We start from the raw sequence: 19549 nt of genomic DNA on the forward strand, positions 1-19549 counted from the left end.
GGGGACTTCACGAGTCAGCAGATTTCTGATAGTGGTCGAAGGGCCCCTCTAGGGCTTGAACGTATAAACAAAACCGTTCATTGCCGTCCATAGGGACTATTACGCCATGGTCGGCTCGAGACTTCGGAAATATCTTTGGCTTATTACAAAGAAGGCCAGTCGAGATGCGTTGCCGCACAAGGGATTCCACTTCGGCGAGATTGTCGCGCCGCCGGACAAGCTCAATACCGTCAACGACCCGAAGAGAACTCTGAACATTGATGCAGAGAATTACGATTGGCTTTACTTTAAAGAGACGCCGACAGTGCGATACGTGACCAATAATCTCCTCCTCACCTATTCTGATAATTTGTTGGTCCTTACCCGCCCGACAAAGATCGTCGGATTTCATCCTGCGTTCGGCTCTCCAAACCCGCTAAGCGGCCCGGGGACACTAACTCAGAGGAGTGGAAACAGCGTAAGGCCTTGCCTTATGCTAAAACCACAGCGATCAAGTTCGTCGACGACGATAATACCAGGCCAGCTACGACAGTATATCATAATTTCCTTCAGCTGTGTAAAATTTCACAGCGAAGCCTCCTGGCTTCCTAACCAAGTCTGGGTACCTCCGGCCTAGGGTCACAGTAGAAAACCGTACAAAGACGGGGGTCTTGATATTAGATGAGCTCAGCAAATGTTGTCGCTTTTGAAGTAAGAAAGTATCAGAGACGAGAGGTATCCTACCTGTAGTCTTACTGTGCCATGTGGGAAGGGTCCGGGAACGGTATGCCTTCATTGTTTGTGAGATAAGGCCCATCGTCAGCTCTTTTCCCGACTCTCTATACCCCAGTAATCTTAGCGGCGGTCTTTACAGGTCCATCATTGGCACCTTGGAAGAGCGAAGAGCGTTGAAGAACCCGCGGGTCGGCCTCAGCGGCATCGAGGGCCTCACCAATTGCCTGAAGAGGGTGTGTGTCCATGGCGTGTTTTTCTTAAACAAAATCGAGTGTCCTTGAATGCTAGGTATATATATAATGAGTTTATGAATGATGACACAGTGGTTATGCTTCAGGTATGGAGGACTCTTGCGTCATGCCTACACCACCAAACGACGCTTCCAAGAAAAGGCATGCTGTTAATAATGCTCTTAACTATGAAGAACTGCTAAATAGATATAAGTATGGACTTCCCTAGATAGTTGAAATAGTTAGGTTAATTAGGCGTGTTCTTCAATACACCTCCCCCCACAAGTAGGCAAACACCTCTTTCTACTTCATACCAACTGGCCAGTCTCAGGTCTACAAAAGCAAAATAACAATGCTAAATTTATTAGGTGATAAAACAAGTACCTATATGGCACCCGAAGCACTTTAATTATGAAGAATACGCTTTATCATTAGAATCAGTCTAATTTAGGCATAGTTGATTCGTCCTGGGTATCGGAGCAGAACCAGAATTTGATCAAGAAACATAAAAGAGCTCCCCAGTCGTCCGTTCCTTATTCTTAACTTGTGGCTTTGCTATTCGTAAGGCAGACTGAGATAAATCGCATGATTGCGCAGGTATTGCGGAGAAGCAACGTGTCGCAGTGTAAAACCCCTGTACTTTCCAATAGTTTCCGGCGCCAACATGCATGATCTTTGACTACGTGTATGCCTTGGACACCAGTCAAAGTGTTACGTCGACAGATAAAGAGGGCGACACTTCTCTACATATTTTTCTTTTCGCGCTGTGTCTACGGTTGTTATTTTGATCTCAATGTTATTGAAGATGAATAAAAAAACTTCTATTCGATTTCAGTGTCCTGGGTGTGAGAGGAAGAATTTTCGGAGTTTGAAGGGTGTTAGAAATCATTTCCAAGAGAAGCGACACTCTTTACAGTGTCCTGTTTGCGAAAAGACTTTCAAGGATGAGTTGGCGGTTATACAACATTACCAAAACTATTATACCAAGTCCAAGTCCGCCTCGCTGGGTAGATCAAACGATGTTCCCCAGATACCATCATCGAGTATACTACCAAGTGCAGTGGTGACACCAGTTGTGCAGTCGATACCTGCCCACAGAGATGCCCCCCAGGAGCCCCCGATACCATCACCAAGTGTACTACCAAGTGCAGTGGTGACACCAGTTGTGCAGTCGATACCTGCTCACAGATATGTTCCCGAGGAGCCCCCGATAACCTCTGAGCAGGAACTGGAAATTCGAGGTGCTCAGTTGTTACATGATTTACTGGCTTCTATGCCAGCACTAAACATCACAAATGGCCCTATACTAGGTAAGTCGTCTCGTATCTACGAATAACCCGTGACTTACACTCAGTTCAATAGAAGTACTGCCAGGTGTCGCGTCTGGCACTACGGTTCAGCCAGATATACACCTTCTAGAGCAGAATCTCATTTTACGCTACCTACGTTCAAGATGCCACTCACAGAATCGCCTTGAGAGGGAGGGATATATCATAGGTCCCACAACCGTAAGAAACAAGAAACGCCCACGCAAAGGATCAATTCCAACCTATCAATTCCGCGAGACACCTCGCGTGGGACTAAAACCCGCTATTCACGCCATCGCCATTGACTGTGAGATGGTTGGAGTCAAACACGGTCGCCAAACTCTCGTTTTTCTCAGTGCTATCAACTTTTTGACGGGCGAAGTGCTTATAAGTCGCTATGTTAATCCATCTGAAAAGGTGCTTGATTGGAGATATGAGTTCAGTGGCGTGACACAGACTATCATGACTAGCGCCGTTGCGTCTGGTGCAGCATTTAAAAACTGGCGAGAGGCACGCGATAGATTGTGGGAGTTTATGGATGATTCAACCGTGTTGGTTGGCCATTCTCTCTACTATGACCTTGAAGTACTAGGCATGTCTCATACTAAAATTGTCGATTCGGCAATATTGGTTGCTGAGAGTGTTTTCCCTTCCATCCCGTCAACGAGGCCATTGACCCGTCAGTGGGGGTTGAAAACACTTGCAAAGGACTTTTTGGGGTTGGACATACAGAAGAGTGATCGCGGGCATAATGCTTTGGAGGATGCATATGCAACTCGGAACGTTGTCATCTGGTGTATCAGGAACCCGGAAGATCTTAAAGTATGGGCCGAAAAGGCTCGACTCCAGGAAGAGCAGAAGCGACAAAGAAATGGTAAAAGCAAGTCCAAGGGCAAGTTCCGTGCCCAGTATTCTCCAAATTGGGAAGATGATACGTCACTCGACGATGAGCCGGATATTCGACTTTCAGATCTCGCGGAGGACCTTGACTGGCCTGAAGGATATGATCCTTGGTCTGATTGATCTTGGGCACTGGACTTCTGTGTTAACTTCGGAAAGAATCACATTTTTGACTAGCCCGATTATCTGCTCAAGCAAAGAGAGAATAAACTACTTTTAACATATTTCCTAGCTGGGCTCTTTACCTAGTATGGAGTAGATCGCACCAAGTCGGTATGAGACAACGTCGAGGGTCTGTATAACAGCTCTCCCGAGACTTGCCTTTTATAGTTGCGGCTTTCAATTTACCGGATTGGTGCGCTGATTCAATTCCGCAAATCCCCATCTTTTTATGGAGAACAGCGATATCGGACATCAGTTCTCTATTGGAACCTTATATACTGGGCCGTACATTCCCCGAAGTCCTCCTTCTCCCACACCTATGTATACCAAGTTCTTTTCGACATGTCTCTTAACTTCCCCATAGCTTTTCCGAATAGTTCCGCGCTGAAATTGTTGAGGCCGTCGGATATGTCTAATTATAGATTTGATTTGATTGATTCAATTTGAATATGCGATGACCTACGGGCCACACTGTATGGAGTTTTTCACTCTTGCTTCAGAGTAACTGGCTGATATGAGCCAAGATACCCAAGTCTCAACACGATATGCAGATCAATCAACTCTCAAGCTTTCAAACCGAACTTGCACGCCCTCCGTTTGCCCCAGAGCATAGATACCTATCACCGGACCAGTGAAATCAGGGTTGGTAACGTCCAATGTATCAACAGTCCCCAGACACGCCCAGTCTTGCCCAGTGTTGGATTCGACAGAGTACAACAGCCGATATTCCTTCTCCGTGTAGTCGATTCGGAACGCCACTGAAGAGGGAGCTTTGTCTAGGATATGTTTCTCGGTCCTAGCAATCTTCTTCGCAGTGTTGATCACTTCAAAGACCACCTCAACCTTCGCGGCATCGTAGTATATTCTCAGGTAACGATGCTCTTCCTTGTAACAGGCTAACCCAGTCATGATCTTCGCAGAACCCCAAGACTCCTCTATCCCTTCAACAACCACACTGCTCGTGCCCTGCAACTGCCGTTGCCGCTTGCCAATAAACGTCGGGCTGAGTTCCGAGTGTGACAGATCAACAGATGACGCTGTTAGTGTTATGGAGGTTTCAGTGAGCTGATAGTTGCTCAAGACAGCATCTCGAATGTAGAGATAGTCGACGCCAGGTTTTGCCGTAAGTGAGCTCGACGAGGCTGCTGACAGGCCGGGGTTCAACTTGACTTGTTCGAAGGTAAACCATTCATTGTCCCAGGCTACCTTGGTCAAAAAGGTTTCCCGACCCATAGTGTTTCGACCCTGGTCGTCTACCCGTGCCCCAATACAGGTCCCCCACCATTGTTTCTCCTCGTCCTGGAAGATTTCACAGTGACCGGTGTACTGAACATACTCTGTAGTACCACGCGCGGACAGGACTGGGTTGTTAGGACAGGACTCATACGGGCCCCAGACATCTCTAGCGCGTGCCGTCGTCACCATATGTCCTTCATGAGTGCCACCCTCTGCAATGAGCAAGTAGTACCAGTCATTGTACTTATACAGGTGTGGTCCCTCCGGATAGATGTCACCGGTGCCGCGCCAGATCAATTTCTCCTCAGACAGCTTCGCGCCGGTATTGATGTCGACTTCGAAGAGATTGATCGTCGTGTATGGCCCTGGCGCAGCGGACCCTTGGATGTAGGTCTTTCCGTCCTCGAAAAAGATGCTGGGGTCGATGCCATCGAATTCGAAGGGGACTGGATCGGACCATTTGTCTGACCAGATATCATCAGTCGAGACAATGAAGTTCTCCCTTATATCTTCGGTCTGGTCGGGTAGATGGATGACATTGGTGCAGACAATGTAGAATGTACCCTGGTGATAACGGATCGTGGGCGCGTATAATCCTCCACTCGCGATCATAATCTTACCATTGCCCACTGGGACTTGGTTTGCGTCTGATCTTGCTAGGCTGAGCTGAGCTTGTCGGTTGATCGCATTTCCTGTACGCGCACATTGGTTCCAGGTTAGAATCTGTGTTCGGATCTCCCTCGTTCAGGGTCGGGTCGTCGGGACTTACCTATCTGCTCCCATGATGCGAGGTCTTTAGAGGCGTAAATAGGTAGACCAGGGAAAAAGTGGAAGCTAGAATTGACGAGATAAAACCAATCTCCCACCTTTACCACAGATGGATCTGGCGAGAAGCCTGGTATGATAGGGTTGATTGTGCCCGACATGGCTCGTTTTCTCAAGTACTAATGAAGATGGAGGGGACTGAGCTTCGATAGCCTACAGCATTCACCCATCCCCAAACATTAAATATTAGCCTCGGCGCATGAGGTGTAGTTGGATACGACATTAGGCAAGTTCCAGAAATAGAATAGGCTGTTCAACGACCACTAAGCGCGTGTTAAACACGGTATATAGGCTAAATCAGGGGATATAACCAAGGATCTAGTCATAAGACTAGGATCCTGTAAGAGTCTCAAAAAGGCTTGGAGGAATGGAAGATACATATAGGTAGATGGCTGTTCTTGGCAGCGCTTGGGCCTCGGATATTTAACCCGCTTGGGCCTATGAGGCCGCGCTGGCGTAAATAAGAAGTTTCATTTATTCCTGAGACCCCTAATAGTAACATCCCGGTGGGAATTTAGCCGTAGAATCTAAGGTTATGGTAGTCCGGGAATACAGTATAGCGCCTATAGTCTGGCTACCAAAGTAGTTGATGAGCCTCCTCGGATGGACAACCGAACCCCACTCACCAACATATCCATATCCCCATGGGGCAAATGGAAAAGTGTGGGGTTCGAGGTAAATTAGAGGTATGAGCTTCAAAAGTACAATCTAACGCCACATTCCGGTAAAATAGAGATATAACCCTTACTTGCTGCTAACACGGCAGTAGCTTGTCGTAACAATAGCCGAGAGATCATATCCATGTCGCCAAGTCAGTTGTACATTATAAAGTAGTTTCCCGCCATACTAGATTCTCAATTGGCTGCTATCATCTTGTTCTATCAGTCTGAATTAGACTATATCTTTCTCCCCTTCAAAAAAAGTCAAGCTTCGCAGCCATGGGATTACGATTCCGACCCCCGAAGCCGACTCAACGGGTGTTGCCCGTTAAACCTGCCGATGGCCACTTCTTCTTCGCTCACCAGGAGTTCAAGCGCGTTCCCTGGTGGAAAAGAAAGAACATGCGAACCCTATATATCTACATCGTCATCCTTATTATGACCAACACTGCGAACGGATTCGACGGCTCCATGATGAACGGTCTTCAGACTCTCAGCTACTGGCAGGAATACTTCGATCATCCACACGGTGCCCTCCTCGGTCTTTTCAATGCGTCCATGAGTCTTGGCTCACTGATCGGTTTGTTCATCGTGCCTTATATGATCGATGCCTTCGGCCGTAGGCTGGGATGTTTCGTTGGATGCTTGATCATGCTGCTTGCCGTGGGCCTGCAGTCCGGCGCGACTGGTTTTGGCATGTTCATCGCTGCCCGTCTGCTCATTGGATTTGGTGACTGTATCGTTCTCGGGAGTGCACCCCTCTTGATCGCTGAGATAGCACATCCCCAAGATCGTGCTGTCCTCGTCACGCTAAGTGGTGCTTCTTATCACTCTGGTGCGTTCATCGCTAGCTGGGTGACCTTGGGAACTTTGAAGATTCAGGTATGTATCACACACCTCCGCTGTAGATTCAATGGTTAATATGGGATACATCCCTTGACTGACACTTTTTCTGTATTAGAGCGATTGGTCCTGGAGACTCCCAAGCCTGCTGCAGGCAATTTGCACAGTCATTATTGTATCTGGTATTTGGCTGATGCCAGAGAGCCCTCGTTGGCTAATGAGCAAGGGTCGATATGACGAGGCTATGAAGGTTCTTGTCAAATACCACGGCGAGGGAGACGAGAACGACGAATTCGTGCATCTGGAGTTCGCCGAAATCAAGGCTGCCATCAATCTTGACATGGAGATTAACCAAACTGGTTGGGCTGATTTCTTCAAAACTAAAGGAAACCGGAAGAGAATTGGTCTGATCACAGCCCTGGGTCTCTTCAGTCAGTGGAGTGGCAATGGTTTGATCTCCTACTATCTCAAGCAGGTCATGGACAGCGTTGGTATCACGAAAGCTTCCACCCAGCTCGGAATCAATGCGGGTATCAAGAGTGAAGCCCTGATTATGAACTTCCTCCTCGCATTCTTCATTGATAAACTGGGAAGACGTCCTATCTACATGGTTTCAACAGTTGGCACGTTCGTGGTCTTCAACGCCTGGACCATCGTTTCGGCTCGGTATGAGATTGCGCCAAATAGTGCCTTGGGATATATCTTTGTGGTCCTGACTGTCTTATACGGTTTCTTCTACGATATCAAGTAAGTACTAGAAACTGTGGGTTTTGGTTCCATTTTTGCTAACAATTGGATACTTAGATCTGGTCTGATGGCTACCTACTCAACTGAGATTCTCCCCTACGGTCTTCGTGCCAAGGGTTTCACTTGGTTGAACTTCTGTGTCACTGCGGCACTGTTCTTTAACCAGTACATCAATGCCATTGCCCTCGATGCAATTGCTTGGAAATATTACATTGTATACTGCGTTTTCCTGGCAATGGAGGTGTGGGTCATCTACAGCTTCCTCATCGAAACACGTTACACTCCTATGGAGGAAATTGCGAAGTACTTCGATGGTGATGATGCAGTTGATCTTGGTGAAATGGCTGTCGCGGATATGAAGGAGCAGGCAAGGGATGCAGGGGGCAAGTCAGCTGTCATCCATGTTGAAGTGAAGGAGTAGAGTTCTATAATCTGTTAATTGAACCCAGTCTCTATCACAATATCCAACCGGATTGAAACATAACCTCCAAGAAAACCGACGATATCTACGACAACGACTCTTCCAACTCCATATTGATCCTCTGAATCATAGAGCCCTTAATTTTTCTTATGTAAAGAGACAAATACTTATGATAATACATTCACATGAACTCATAGGGTTCCATATGGTCACCTGCCAAATTAACCCCGAGAATAAAAATGGCAAGAGCAAAGGACCCATCCATTTTAGGAAGGTACGTGAGACTATAAAAGGATTCCTCCCACCTTTCTCCCACTTCTCTTCTTCCTCTCCCCAATCCTCTCGACTGTACTCTCCGTAGCCCACCTGAGACAGCGTAGAGGACCGTGCCTTTCCTATAAACCGGAAAAGATGTCAGCATTACCAACCTTGGAATTGTTGATGTCTTCTCAGGTCCGCACCCAAATCAAACGGGGAGTTCTCGTGCGAGTCTTGACAAGTCGTGACTGAGCTTTCGGACTCGGTAGTCACTAACAGATCCCACGGAATACATGAAGGGTGTTCACACCCTCTTTCATTATATAGCTTGCATATACATGTACTCATTTCCTCTGTCACTTCTTTTCTCTTTCTGTATCAGTGCTCGGATCTTGTCGCTTTTTGCTGAGCACTGAGTCTCTGAGTGTGATCTAGATTTCTGGTTTGTTGTGGACTACTGCCTAGCCAACGGGACTCCTAACAACGTCCCAGTATAGCAGGCTAATCATATACAAGTTGAAATATATAACAGGAAACGACCACACAGCAACCAAATGAATTTGAAAGTCAGAATAATTTCATATTTACATTGACATACATAAATACAATTAGGGAATGAGTAATGCATAAATACAGTTAAGGAATGGGTAGCCCGTGGACAGCCTAGCAGGCTATCCAAGAGGCACATTAATCCACTTCCGACACAACCTCAAGCGTCATCTTTCGGGGGGTCATTGTTGGGGTTTTTAGGATCAAACTTCCAGCGGCGATGGTTTTCCTTAACCCACCAGTGAGCGACATGGGCCGCCTCTGCGAGCCATTTCACAGCCTCAGGTCCATGGTTCTTCTGAACGGCATCGCTCAGGAACATGAGCTGGTGATCTTCCAAAGGATTGAGTTCGAATGGATCGGCGCCGACATCGGTGAATCGCCACTTGCCGTCGGCTTTGAGGGGAACGATTAAACGGTAGGACTTTGAGGCCGACCGCACGGTGAACCATGTTCCTCCGGGGTTCATTGTTGAGAATTGCCATTCGTGCTTGCCGTCCTTCTCAGGGATGAGTGTGCGGATCATCGACTGGCCCTCGTACATTGGGAGGAGATCACCGAGGATCTTGGCTCCCTGTGCATCGATGGATTTGGTTTCGATGAGAAGATCGAGGATCGTGGGTAGAATTTGGGTGGAGAGGATAGCAGCGTCGCCGAGATCGATCTGTGGCATTTTGGGGTGGGAGAAGAATAGAGGCACGTGGAAATTTCCGACGTGAGGGGAGTGCCAGGCTGTGATGCCACCGTCGTTTGGAAGTGATAGACCGCTAGAAACGAATTAGAGGATGCTAGAAGGGTTGCAGGATATAGGTAAAACTTACTGGTCACCAGTCATCACAAGAAGGGTTTCATCGGCAATGCCGGTATCTTCGAGAAGCTGTAGGATCTGGTCGATCGACTCATCCTCGTAATGGACGGCATTGAGGTATCGGTTCAACCTGTCCCTCTGTTCATTCGACCGATCGCCCAGCATCTCCTTATAATCACCAGGAAGATAATAAGGAGTATGTGTTTGATGTGTTAGGTGGCTAAGGAAGAGGCGGGTGTTGTTCTTCTTCGCATCTTCAATGACATCCCGGAGGTAATTTTTCAGTAGTTTATCCTCATGGCCATGTTCGTCCTCCTCTTCTGTCTCCTTGGGGATATATTTACGGCCTTCCGCATCGATTGTTCTCTTTGCCATGACCTGTTGGTATCCCAGAGCAGGAGAAAGCAAGAAGTGCTTATCCCAGGCGTCGGAGTGTGTCTGCATCCACATAGTGAACCACGGCCAGGAAGACCACTCATCTGTCTGATTGGTAGTTGCCTCACTAGTGATTTTCGGCTGATGGTTTAGTGCCTCGAAAATGTGAGGTAAGCAGGGCTGGTAAATATCGTGCAGGTACTCAAGGTTGGCCTCGACCGCCATAGGATTCACACCGCATATAGTGGCCGTGAGACTCTTCAGGGTGTAGGTTCCAGACGTGTAAGCGTTTCTTGCACTGAAGCCACCATAGGGCTTCGGCCTATCCCCACTGAATCCGGTCTCATGTCCGGTTAAACGTTCGGCGGTAGGGGTGAGCTTAGAGAGTCTATCCATAACATCCCCGGGGATGCCCTTGGGGTAAGAGTCATTGATGTGTTTCATGATATAGGAGGTATTGCGGAAGGGCCACACGTCCTGCCGAGTGCTCTCCAACTTGATGAGAATGACATGCTTAATCTTGACACTTCCGTTGTGGAGAACTTCACGCAAAGGCTCCAAAATGTCATTCTGGAGGTTTGGGAAGTGCAGAGGATCTTTCAGTGGGTTGTAGTGTTCATACACATAGTCATCCTGGTTGTGTCTATTCACACGGAAAGGAGACCAATCCGGAAGACCATCGGACGAATTGTACGCAGGTAACCAGTCAAACATGGGGAAAGAGTCCAGAGCAGTGCGGTTTTCCAGCCAGCTGAAATTAGCAGGTGCCGAGATGGGAATTGATGGGGCACCTCCTGCAACGTTTGTTGGGACGCTTTGGGGAGGACTCTGAGGGGGATATTGAGGGGGAGGTGGAGGAGGTGGGGGAGGTGGAGGAGTTTGAGGAGCAGTCTCGGGAGCAGCACTTCCAGGACGTTCGTGAGCGGGCGAATATTCGAGGTTGCTGAACGGCGCCAGAGGAAGGGACTCAGAGAGATAACTGTAATCCGTATTGTGTGGACGAACGAAACTGAGCAAAACTATGATCAAACCGCAGGCGATGACGATAACGCGCTTCAGCAATGATCGCTTCTTCTTCTGCTCAGGTGGATCTTGGGGTGTTTCCAGTTGCGATACGGAGTCGCTGTCGTTGTGATTCTCGTCATAGTCTTCGATTTCAATCTGCTGATAGGTCTCTGGATCCAACGGGGTCTTTCTGCGTCGAAGATACCGGCGGAGAGGGGAGAACAAAAGCGAAACCCAGATCTCCAAGAAAGATTCGGTAGCTTGGAATAGATACGGGGTAGCGAAGTATGAACCGATCATAATAAAGAGGTCAACGAGGATAGCGACAGTGAATGCGGACAGAATTGTCTGGGCAGCGGTGGGAGTGTCCTGAGAGCTTTCCGAGTTTCCCCAGGGAATCTCCGCGCCTGTATGGACATAATACGAGATGTTGGCGGAGGCCATCGTTGAGATACATAGACTGGGGTGTGGTTAGCGATTTGCTGTTCCTCTATGAATTCGGACGATAGCTCACCTGAAGAAAAGAGCGACAATGGCGGCTACATTGCGACAGATCCGGGATTCAAATGAACGGGTCAGGCAGCACGCGACCAGAATGAGTAGAATATCCACCAAAAAGAATGTGGGGCCCCAAGGGAAGAGAGATGGAACCTCTAGGGCTGTGAGATGAACGCTGATATGGAAGCATTTGGAGAGTATAAGGGAAATAAAAATTATAGAGAAGAAATATGTGCGGACACGATCAAGGTAGAGATCGAGATAGAGCTGAGGCGTCCTGGCTACATTCAGCATGAAGAGGGCTGATTCCTCCAGTCTCGTACGAAACGAGACATCTTGCAATGAAGATTTCATGATGCCAACAACATCCCCTGAAAGAAAGACAAATTGGGGGTGGGAAGCTGAGATGAGTGAAAGATTATAACTTAAAGTGGAAAATAGAAAATCCAGGGGTCTAATAAGCGGGGCATAATCTTACGGGTTCGTGGAGTTCTGCTTTTCTCTCGGGCAAGGCTCCGGGGGCTGATAACCTTGAAATTGTACACGTGCAGAATTTCCCCTTACGGGAAAAAAATGTAAATGTGTCAAATTGACCAAACAAGACAAACAAAACAAAATGTTATTTACTCTACATACATCCTTTAAGGATTTTACTCCTAACTACTCTGTACGGAGTACAGGCATATGCACTGATATACTACTCCCGATCAACTACCGGTTTCACCATCTCTTCCTACGAACTAGACTCTATGTGCTTCTACCTCCTTGGCATGCATTACCCGTAACCGCTTTAGGACATTTTTATCTAGGCCCACTAACATCGGGTCTTGGCACCGTTATAGGAGATTAAATTCTCAATTCTTTCCTACATTTGGTAAGGCCAGAAAAATACATGTAAAAATGAACACGTATGCTTTATTTGCGCAAGTGCTGAACCAAGTAGCATGCATATTATCTCAAGTGAATTCAGGGGTGAGGTGAGCACTAGGACCGAAAGGGAAAGCCAAGATTTGTTATGTGTGAGGCGTTCATCTAAGGCGTTCATGCTGTATGTTGTCCGAGAGCGACTCTACTCGGTTATATTATAGGGGCTACATTCAGGCTCTAAGGGGCTGGATCAGTCACTTTTAAAGACAGCTCTCCATGGCACGGGAGTACTCCGCATATGTTTCAAGCAAGTTGTTTTTCTATATATTTTTTTTCCCAAATGAACCTAGATGGGGTTTCCCTTTCAGCCTTGTGGCAAACCGCAATATATTGATCGGCATAAATTATAATTAGTACTCACAAACACGGGGTACTATTTAAGCCTCATTCTCAAACATTGAAATCACTGGGGATACACAGAGAGTATCTAAATAATATGCCTACTTAAGACAGCTCACAAAGACGTGGAACGGAATCATGTCCAATCGGCTAGATCATTTGCATGTCTTGGTGTCTCTCGAGAATTGTTGCAAATATATTCATAGCAAATCAAGATTAGGCGACCCCAATGGAAGTGTCTAGCCTATTTGATAAAGGGGGCCTAGTCCACTGAACAAGCTCAGTTTAGAGAACTGTCTCCTCTTTGAAGCTACGAAAAATACGTTGTGAGGCGTTCCATGTAGGAGCTCTGGCGCTTTCCGAAATTTACGAACATTAATATGAATCAAACCGTAAGCATATTACCGCTGTATATATACGAAGGAAGAGAAGTGAGTAATCATATTGAAAAGGTATTCTCTTTAAATGGTGTCTGATGCAGAGATATGTGTCTAGTTACCAATATCGCCCCTTTGTCTTCGGTATCTGCTGAGCTCTTCAATAGACTATGAACTTGCAGGCATATATCATCTCCTTTCTACCTTGCTCGACCAAGTTTTGACATTGTGCTAATGATTTATTGAGACCATCTTTTCGTTTCGATTGCACGGTGATCACATTTGCAATATTGTTCAATTCTCTTCTATCAGCATCGAGATACAGTATCTCACCTATCTAAACCAGAACCAATCACTCCCTCTCTGGGTCGCTTGGCCGTACAACAGGGAACCCCCGAGCCTCCCTTCTTAGGATTGTCTTTTTCTTCCACTCCAACTCACTTTCCGATGGGGCGCCTGTAAGGTACAATTTGGCCAATGTATCCGCAAGATCAATGGTAGTATCCAGCCTTCCATCCACTAACATGGTGATGGTACCAATTCTCTCATGGATCTGTTTTCCATAACTTGCACCACGGTAGGCTGTAGTGATTTGCTTCAACCAGCTTCTTAAATACCACAAAAGCCACTCTGGACGTGTTTTGTATGACAACGCCTCGTCAATCCCCGGATTCTTCCTAAACGAGCCACTGTGTTTACCGCACCATCCATTGTAATCCATGATGTCGTCAGGAGGGTATGGTAGCTCCGTCTCAGCCGACTGAAAATTGAGGACGAGGTTCTCAACAGATATGTCACGGCATTCGTAGGAGGAGATGCGGTAATTGTCGATGTGGGGTTTCCGCGGGCTCACTGGTCCATATGCTAAGAATCGTTCTAGCAAGGCGTAAAAACACCAATGGAACCCTTGGCGACCACCACAGCCCATTTGCCTATCTCCCTCTTCGGCTGTGAGGATGCGTCCGAAAAGTCGTACATTTACGTGTAGCGTAGATAGGCGAATCGTCAGTCGTGGGACGGAGATCCAAGTCGAAAACAGAAACTGATCATCCAGAACTGAGATATCAAGCACGTAGGTGATTTTCATTCGATTGAGGATCGATTGCGTTTCCATCGACACTTGACGACTTGTCAAGAGGAGAGGGAGGCTGTTTGATGGGCTATGTGTATCACGTTGTTCGTGATATGGGCGGAGACTTATTATAGTGGCGCGGTATTTCATGTCTTCAACGTCCGTCATATTCGAAGTGGATGGAGATATGGGTGGGGTGCGATGGCCATTGATTACTTTCTCCAAGATCATGGCTCGGATCTCCATTGGGAGATCCATGAATGAAGGCATTGTTGATCAGAGACCGGAATGGTTCGTAAATGTTGGGGAAGTCGGAAGATGGAAGGAAATATCTAATGGCAAATGCCTATTTATCACTCTACCAGATATTTGCTGTTTTACAATCAGTCTTGTCGGATCATCTTATATCCTATTGTTTGCTTGAGCAGCTTATTTGTCAGAAGCAGGGTATAGATTATGTACCCTGCTATTTGCTAGATTGAACAATAATGATTCTTCAAGGTTACCTAAAGAGACAACAAGCAAGTGGTATAATTGATTAACATGATATACCTGGCAGTATATGCACACCCTGCGAACAAGGTCCAAGCAAAACAACAACCCCAATATTAATATTAAAGCTTGGCGCAGATGGGCAGGAAGCCAACTCAGTGAAAGCCTACCTAACCAGCTCCCACTCAGCGACATAAGCCCAAGCCATACCAACCCGGCCAACCTTCTCCCGGAACTCCTCCGCTGTAACACCACTAGCATCCTCCCGATCCCCAAACTTAGTCAACACAGCCAATTGCAGCTTCTGACCAGGCGCACCGAGCATACGCGCACTGGGGACATCTACATACCAGAACTCGCCACCACCAGCGGGCCCGGAGCCTGATACATGTGTGAAAGGGAGTCTGTCATCCTCGCGTCCGTCCACACCATGGATCATAAGCAGGAACAAGCCCGCATGCTGGATATGGCTGTGGCGAGACAGAGTCCAGTGCGGACAGAGGAGACCGAACTGGAAGCGCATTGCGCCAGGGGTGCTGATGGAGATATGTAGGCCTTGTGGGTGGAAAGTCTTGCGGCCGATAGAGCGCTTGTCGGCATCGCTGTAGACTTTTAGGCCTTCGACGCCGTTTGGTCGTTCCGGGTCTGTGAGGATGTAGTCTTCCCAGGTTAGATCGGGGCGTCCGTCCTCGCGGAAGAACTGGCGTTTGTTTTCTGGGAAGTGCTTTAGACCGAACTCTTCGTTTGGCATCGAGAACATTTCCGGTTCGAAGCGCTGCTTGTATGGCTGTCCCTCGCCTTCTATTGCCCCAGCGCCCCAGCAGGAGTCGATTAATTTCCATCGGCCTCCGTCGATCTTGACGGCGTTCCAGGCATGGTTGCCTTCGTATGGGGGCACAGGGGCACCTGGGGCAAGAGCGTGGTGTCCGAAGCCTTTGCCGTGGCCGCCGACTACTACTGCCTCTAGACCGGCGTGGGTGGCTAATGCTGCAAATAGTCCTGCGTAGCCTTCGCAGACTGCCATTCCAGATGCCAGAGTACTAGCTGGTGTTGAGGGTTTCACGCAGTTGTTAAAGAAGGAATAGGTATCGTAGAAAATGTTATGATGTAACCAGGTAAATATCGCGCGTGCCTTGTCCGTCATAGATGGGAACGGTGCGGTCAATTCATTGGCTAGCCACGCCATATCCTGTGTGGGAAGTGATGCACGAGGATACCTGGCTGCATGGTTATCAGGGCCCGAGAAATCCCGGCATACTAAGCATTCTGTGTCTGACGTGGGATGTGGAGGGCTTGGAGAGACGGTTGACCCATAAAAACGTGGCTTTGTAGCCATAATTTTTGATATATCCGGACGAGAGCCACGCGGAATCGGTGGGGGTGTTCCATTCGAAGCAGATTTGCCGGGTTTGGGTGGGATAGTTGGACTTTTGTTACCAAAACCGAACTGTCTAGCATCCTTGATTTGCGCAGCCGTTGGCGGAGGAGGTAATGTCTTGCGAATCGGTAGATTGACACTCAAGCCATTACTCGTTCCATTTGTCTCTGCATTCACTGCGGATGGCCGGCGTGGTGGCAGTCGAGGCGCTGGGGGTTCCTCCTCGGCCTCATATCGTGGGGGTGGTTCGCTGGGATGCGGGGATGATGTAGGTCGTGGAGGCTGCGTAGGACGAGGAGGTTGAGTCGGCCGTGCAGGCTGACTTGGAACAGGGGGAACAGGCGGTTTGGACCCCGGTAGCGATATCTTGGAGGTCAATCTGGCAGACAAGCTCCCAAAGCTCCTCTTACTACTTATTGTAGGCCGCGGGGGCGGTTCCAAACTAACTTGCTCCTTCGGTCGGCGGGGAGGTAGCGTAGGAAGTTCTGCCTCGCCCCATGCAGGCGCCTTGATACGGTTGTTCCCATTGGAGTTCAACGAGGTTGTCGATGTGCCTCGCCCCGCAGTTGTAGCTGTGGACGTTGTCGAACGCGACGCATCGGAGGTGACCGACTCAAGGGAGGGCTTGTGCTTTATATCCGTCGGCCTACGCGGTGGTAGCGCAGGACGAGCCGGTGTAGGGGGAGGCAGACGATCCGATCTTCGCGTGGGCAATGGCGGAGGGGCTTTTGGCTTTGGTTTCAATTCAGGTCGGAGAGTTTCCATTGAAGGCGGTTCAAGGACCGGCCTCTGAGTTCTGTTATCTGCGGGCTCATTTCCGACAAATGTTCGATCCACCACAGAGCCAACTGCATCGTATGAGGGAGGGTTGTTGGCTGACGCGCTCCGTTGGGTGTTCGGGCGGAATGATGGTCCAGGGCCTCCCGGTGGGCCGGCCAGTTGCGACTGGTTGAGGGCGGCGATCCGTTGCTGGATAGAATTCAACTGAGGTTCTTCGGCCATGGTGTCCGGGCCGATATTTAGAGGAACCCTTGGAAGTCAGGATGTGTCTAAACAAATTCGATAGCCTGGGTTTGAGGTAACTTGTATTTGGTGTGGGGGCGAAAGGATGTAGCTTCGGACTTCTGAGACAAGGATAATCTCAAATATGAATAAATGCTGATGATTTAATTCCCGCTCCCAAAATACCTCTGAGAACTGGACAAGGCCAGTATGGAAGGGAAAAAAAACATGAGGCTCAACTAAAGAGGGGTCAGCCTTGGGGCGATATACGGGAGTACCCATGGGTCCAGATCTATATTTGGAGCTTCAATGTACAGAACAAGTACTATGTTTACCTATACAATATGAAAGATTGCAAGCAGAAGAGGTTTGAATGTATTTCCAGAATATCACGATTCAAACTCCTAAACGCCTTAAGCTGGTGAAGCCCTCATCTGGAACAAAGAAAAAGGAACTAGGTACGTTCAGAGATGAATGAAGGAAGAAGATGCAGCAAAGAAAATGACAAGGAGAAGGGTAGCAGTTAAAACATAACAAGCCTCGAGATCTCCGACTGATAGCAACCTGTTCAGAAGAGCCCGAGGCTGGGATACAGACATAAGAAAGGTCAAGTACATCGTTGGAGAAAGGAAAGGGAAATTCACAAAGTGGTTAAAGCCGTGAGGGTAGAGGGCCAGCGTCGATCATCAGCAGCGTCACTTCGTCCCAATGTACATCATCGTCAGGGCAAACAGGCAATTCTTAGACATTCTTGTAGAGGAGCAGGGGCTCGCCAACATTCTCGATCTCGGGGATGGTACACTTTAGATCGAATGCCTTGGCTAGAACGATTTTGAAAATCTGTAGTGGGTCAGCATGTGTTATATCAGACTTGAAATAAGCCGAGCGAGAGGATATGCCCAACTACAACATACCTTTTGCACATTGATGCTGTGACTGGTGCTGCTAAATATCAGACTCGCCTTCATGGCCTTAGCGAATCGCTTGGCCTGCAAATATGTTAGCTGCTGCGGGAAAATAGAAGAGGATTATCAAATACCTGAATGGAGATCTCTTCCTGATCTTCTCGGGGGAAGTTCACAAAGTGATCATATTTGGTGCCCACCAGGAAGGGAATGGCTGTTTTATTGAAGCCACGTCCCTGGCGGTACCACTCCTTAATTGAGTTCAATGTACTCTTGCGAGTGAGATCAAACATGAAAAGAATTGCAACGGCGTCATTGCAGACAAGCGGTAGCATATTAACAAACTCGCGCTGGCCACCAAGATCCCAAATAGAGAAGGTGATTTCAGTGTTGCGGATCGAGATTGTCTTTTCCATAAAGTTGACACCTAGAGAAGTCCTTAGTTAGAAGGAGCAGAGCTGATGAATTGACATAAATCCAACTTACCCAATGTCTGGATGTAATCCTCATCCCAGCTGCCCTCAACGTATTTGACCATCAGACTGGTCTTTCCGATCTGTGCATCGCCTACCATACCAACTTTAATCACCACACTGTTCTTGTTAGCCTGGGCAGCTTGGCGCTGGCTGGAGTCTGGTTGCTGCAACTGGGAAACACCAGAGGCACGTTCTGGGCCACTGGAGAGTCCAGATCCGGGTCTGGAGTTGGGAACGGGTAGGGGGTGGTGGCTGAGCAATGGAGAGGAGTTTTGGCGTGACTGATCGGTATCTTGGGCAGCATATTCGGGAGCAGATTGATGGAAATCGGTCGATCGGGAGTGGTAATGCGCCTTCGAGTCGCTGTTATAGCCATTGTTGATAGCAGCACGGCTGATTGTGTGGTCGGAAGCCGGCTCTTCGACATTGACCATGACAGATGCAGGCTGCTCCAGAGGTTGGCCTACAGGTCGTTCGAGAGGCTGCTGCTCGGGTGGAATCTCCTGTCCCTGTCCGTGTGTTTGCTCCTGTGCCTGTTGCGCCTGAACCTCTGGGGCTATCTGGTCCGATTCCGCAACAGCAGGAACACCGGGCGCTCCCACTTCAGAGGCAGCAAGAGGCTCCAGATTAGGCCGAGGGAACTCCATGGTGTTTCAATATTGGTATCGGTGTAGAATTCAGAGATGCAACCTGTCAAAGGAGTCCTGATTATCAGCATATACCCGTGGACGTGGATGGAGAATTTCGGGAGATAACTAACCAGTATCACAAAGGGCTGAAATTCCCGCGCGATCTAGCGAGGTTGCATGTGTATGCCTCAAGGGATCGTTTTTAGAAAATTGAAGGAGCCGGGAACTGTGTTGATCTCGGGAGTTCAAGACAGGGTTGGTCCCTGAGTAAACAGAACGAATTGAGGGGGTGATGAAAAAGGCAAAGCAAAGCAAACAAATGCAGGAACCAGGCTGAAAATGAATGTCAAGAATGTAATTCCTTTCGAAACAGCAAGGCCTAGGCAAATAAGAACGTCAAGTCTCCTCAGGTACC

At 48.2% G+C, this 19549-nt stretch overlaps 8 protein-coding genes across 8 annotated transcripts; 3 read left to right on the forward strand and 5 right to left on the reverse strand.

The window, feature by feature from the left end:
* Positions 1-106: 106 nt before the first annotated feature.
* Positions 107-542, forward strand: PGRI_080080 (uncharacterized protein; the record flags this gene model as incomplete). The annotated part of the gene is made up of 2 exons (XM_040795722.1): positions 107-457; positions 519-542. The coding sequence occupies 2 exons, from the start codon at positions 107-109 to the stop codon at positions 540-542; spliced, it is 375 nt and encodes a 124-aa protein (XP_040651287.1).
* A 2021-nt stretch (positions 543-2563) lies between these two features.
* On the forward strand, positions 2564-3274 carry PGRI_080090 (3'-5' exonuclease; the record flags this gene model as incomplete). The annotated part of the gene is made up of 1 exon (XM_040795723.1): positions 2564-3274. One exon carries the CDS (start codon positions 2564-2566, stop codon positions 3272-3274), a length of 711 nt encoding a protein of 236 aa, XP_040651288.1.
* Positions 3275-3865: 591 nt separating this feature from the next.
* Positions 3866-5475, reverse strand: PGRI_080100 (putative xylosidase/arabinosidase; the record flags this gene model as incomplete). The annotated part of the gene is made up of 2 exons (XM_040795724.1): positions 3866-5241; positions 5319-5475. 2 exons carry the CDS (start codon positions 5473-5475, stop codon positions 3866-3868), a joined length of 1533 nt encoding a protein of 510 aa, XP_040651289.1.
* An 837-nt stretch (positions 5476-6312) lies between these two features.
* On the forward strand, positions 6313-8044 carry PGRI_080110 (putative hexose transporter; the record flags this gene model as incomplete). The annotated part of the gene is made up of 3 exons (XM_040795725.1): positions 6313-6915; positions 6995-7623; positions 7681-8044. The coding sequence occupies 3 exons, from the start codon at positions 6313-6315 to the stop codon at positions 8042-8044; spliced, it is 1596 nt and encodes a 531-aa protein (XP_040651290.1).
* Positions 8045-9011: 967 nt separating this feature from the next.
* Positions 9012-11483, reverse strand: PGRI_080120 (Alkaline phosphatase-like, alpha/beta/alpha; the record flags this gene model as incomplete). The annotated part of the gene is made up of 2 exons (XM_040795726.1): positions 9012-9618; positions 9673-11483. The coding sequence occupies 2 exons, from the start codon at positions 11481-11483 to the stop codon at positions 9012-9014; spliced, it is 2418 nt and encodes an 805-aa protein (XP_040651291.1).
* A 2049-nt stretch (positions 11484-13532) lies between these two features.
* Positions 13533-14522, reverse strand: PGRI_080130 (uncharacterized protein; the record flags this gene model as incomplete). The annotated part of the gene is made up of 1 exon (XM_040795727.1): positions 13533-14522. One exon carries the CDS (start codon positions 14520-14522, stop codon positions 13533-13535), a length of 990 nt encoding a protein of 329 aa, XP_040651292.1.
* A 388-nt stretch (positions 14523-14910) lies between these two features.
* Positions 14911-17124, reverse strand: PGRI_080140 (uncharacterized protein; the record flags this gene model as incomplete). Its single annotated transcript, XM_040795728.1, has 1 exon — positions 14911-17124. One exon carries the CDS (start codon positions 17122-17124, stop codon positions 14911-14913), a length of 2214 nt encoding a protein of 737 aa, XP_040651293.1.
* A 741-nt stretch (positions 17125-17865) lies between these two features.
* PGRI_080150 (Spg1/Tem1 GTP-binding protein) lies at positions 17866-19152 on the reverse strand (the record flags this gene model as incomplete). The annotated part of the gene is made up of 4 exons (XM_040795729.1): positions 17866-17964; positions 18039-18113; positions 18164-18456; positions 18516-19152. The coding sequence occupies 4 exons, from the start codon at positions 19150-19152 to the stop codon at positions 17866-17868; spliced, it is 1104 nt and encodes a 367-aa protein (XP_040651294.1).
* Between the last annotated feature and the right edge of the window lie 397 nt (positions 19153-19549).

Source organism: Penicillium griseofulvum (assembly GCF_001561935.1).
Source record: "Penicillium griseofulvum strain PG3 chromosome Unknown contig_77, whole genome shotgun sequence".
Taxonomy (NCBI): Eukaryota; Fungi; Ascomycota; class Eurotiomycetes; order Eurotiales; family Aspergillaceae; genus Penicillium; species Penicillium griseofulvum.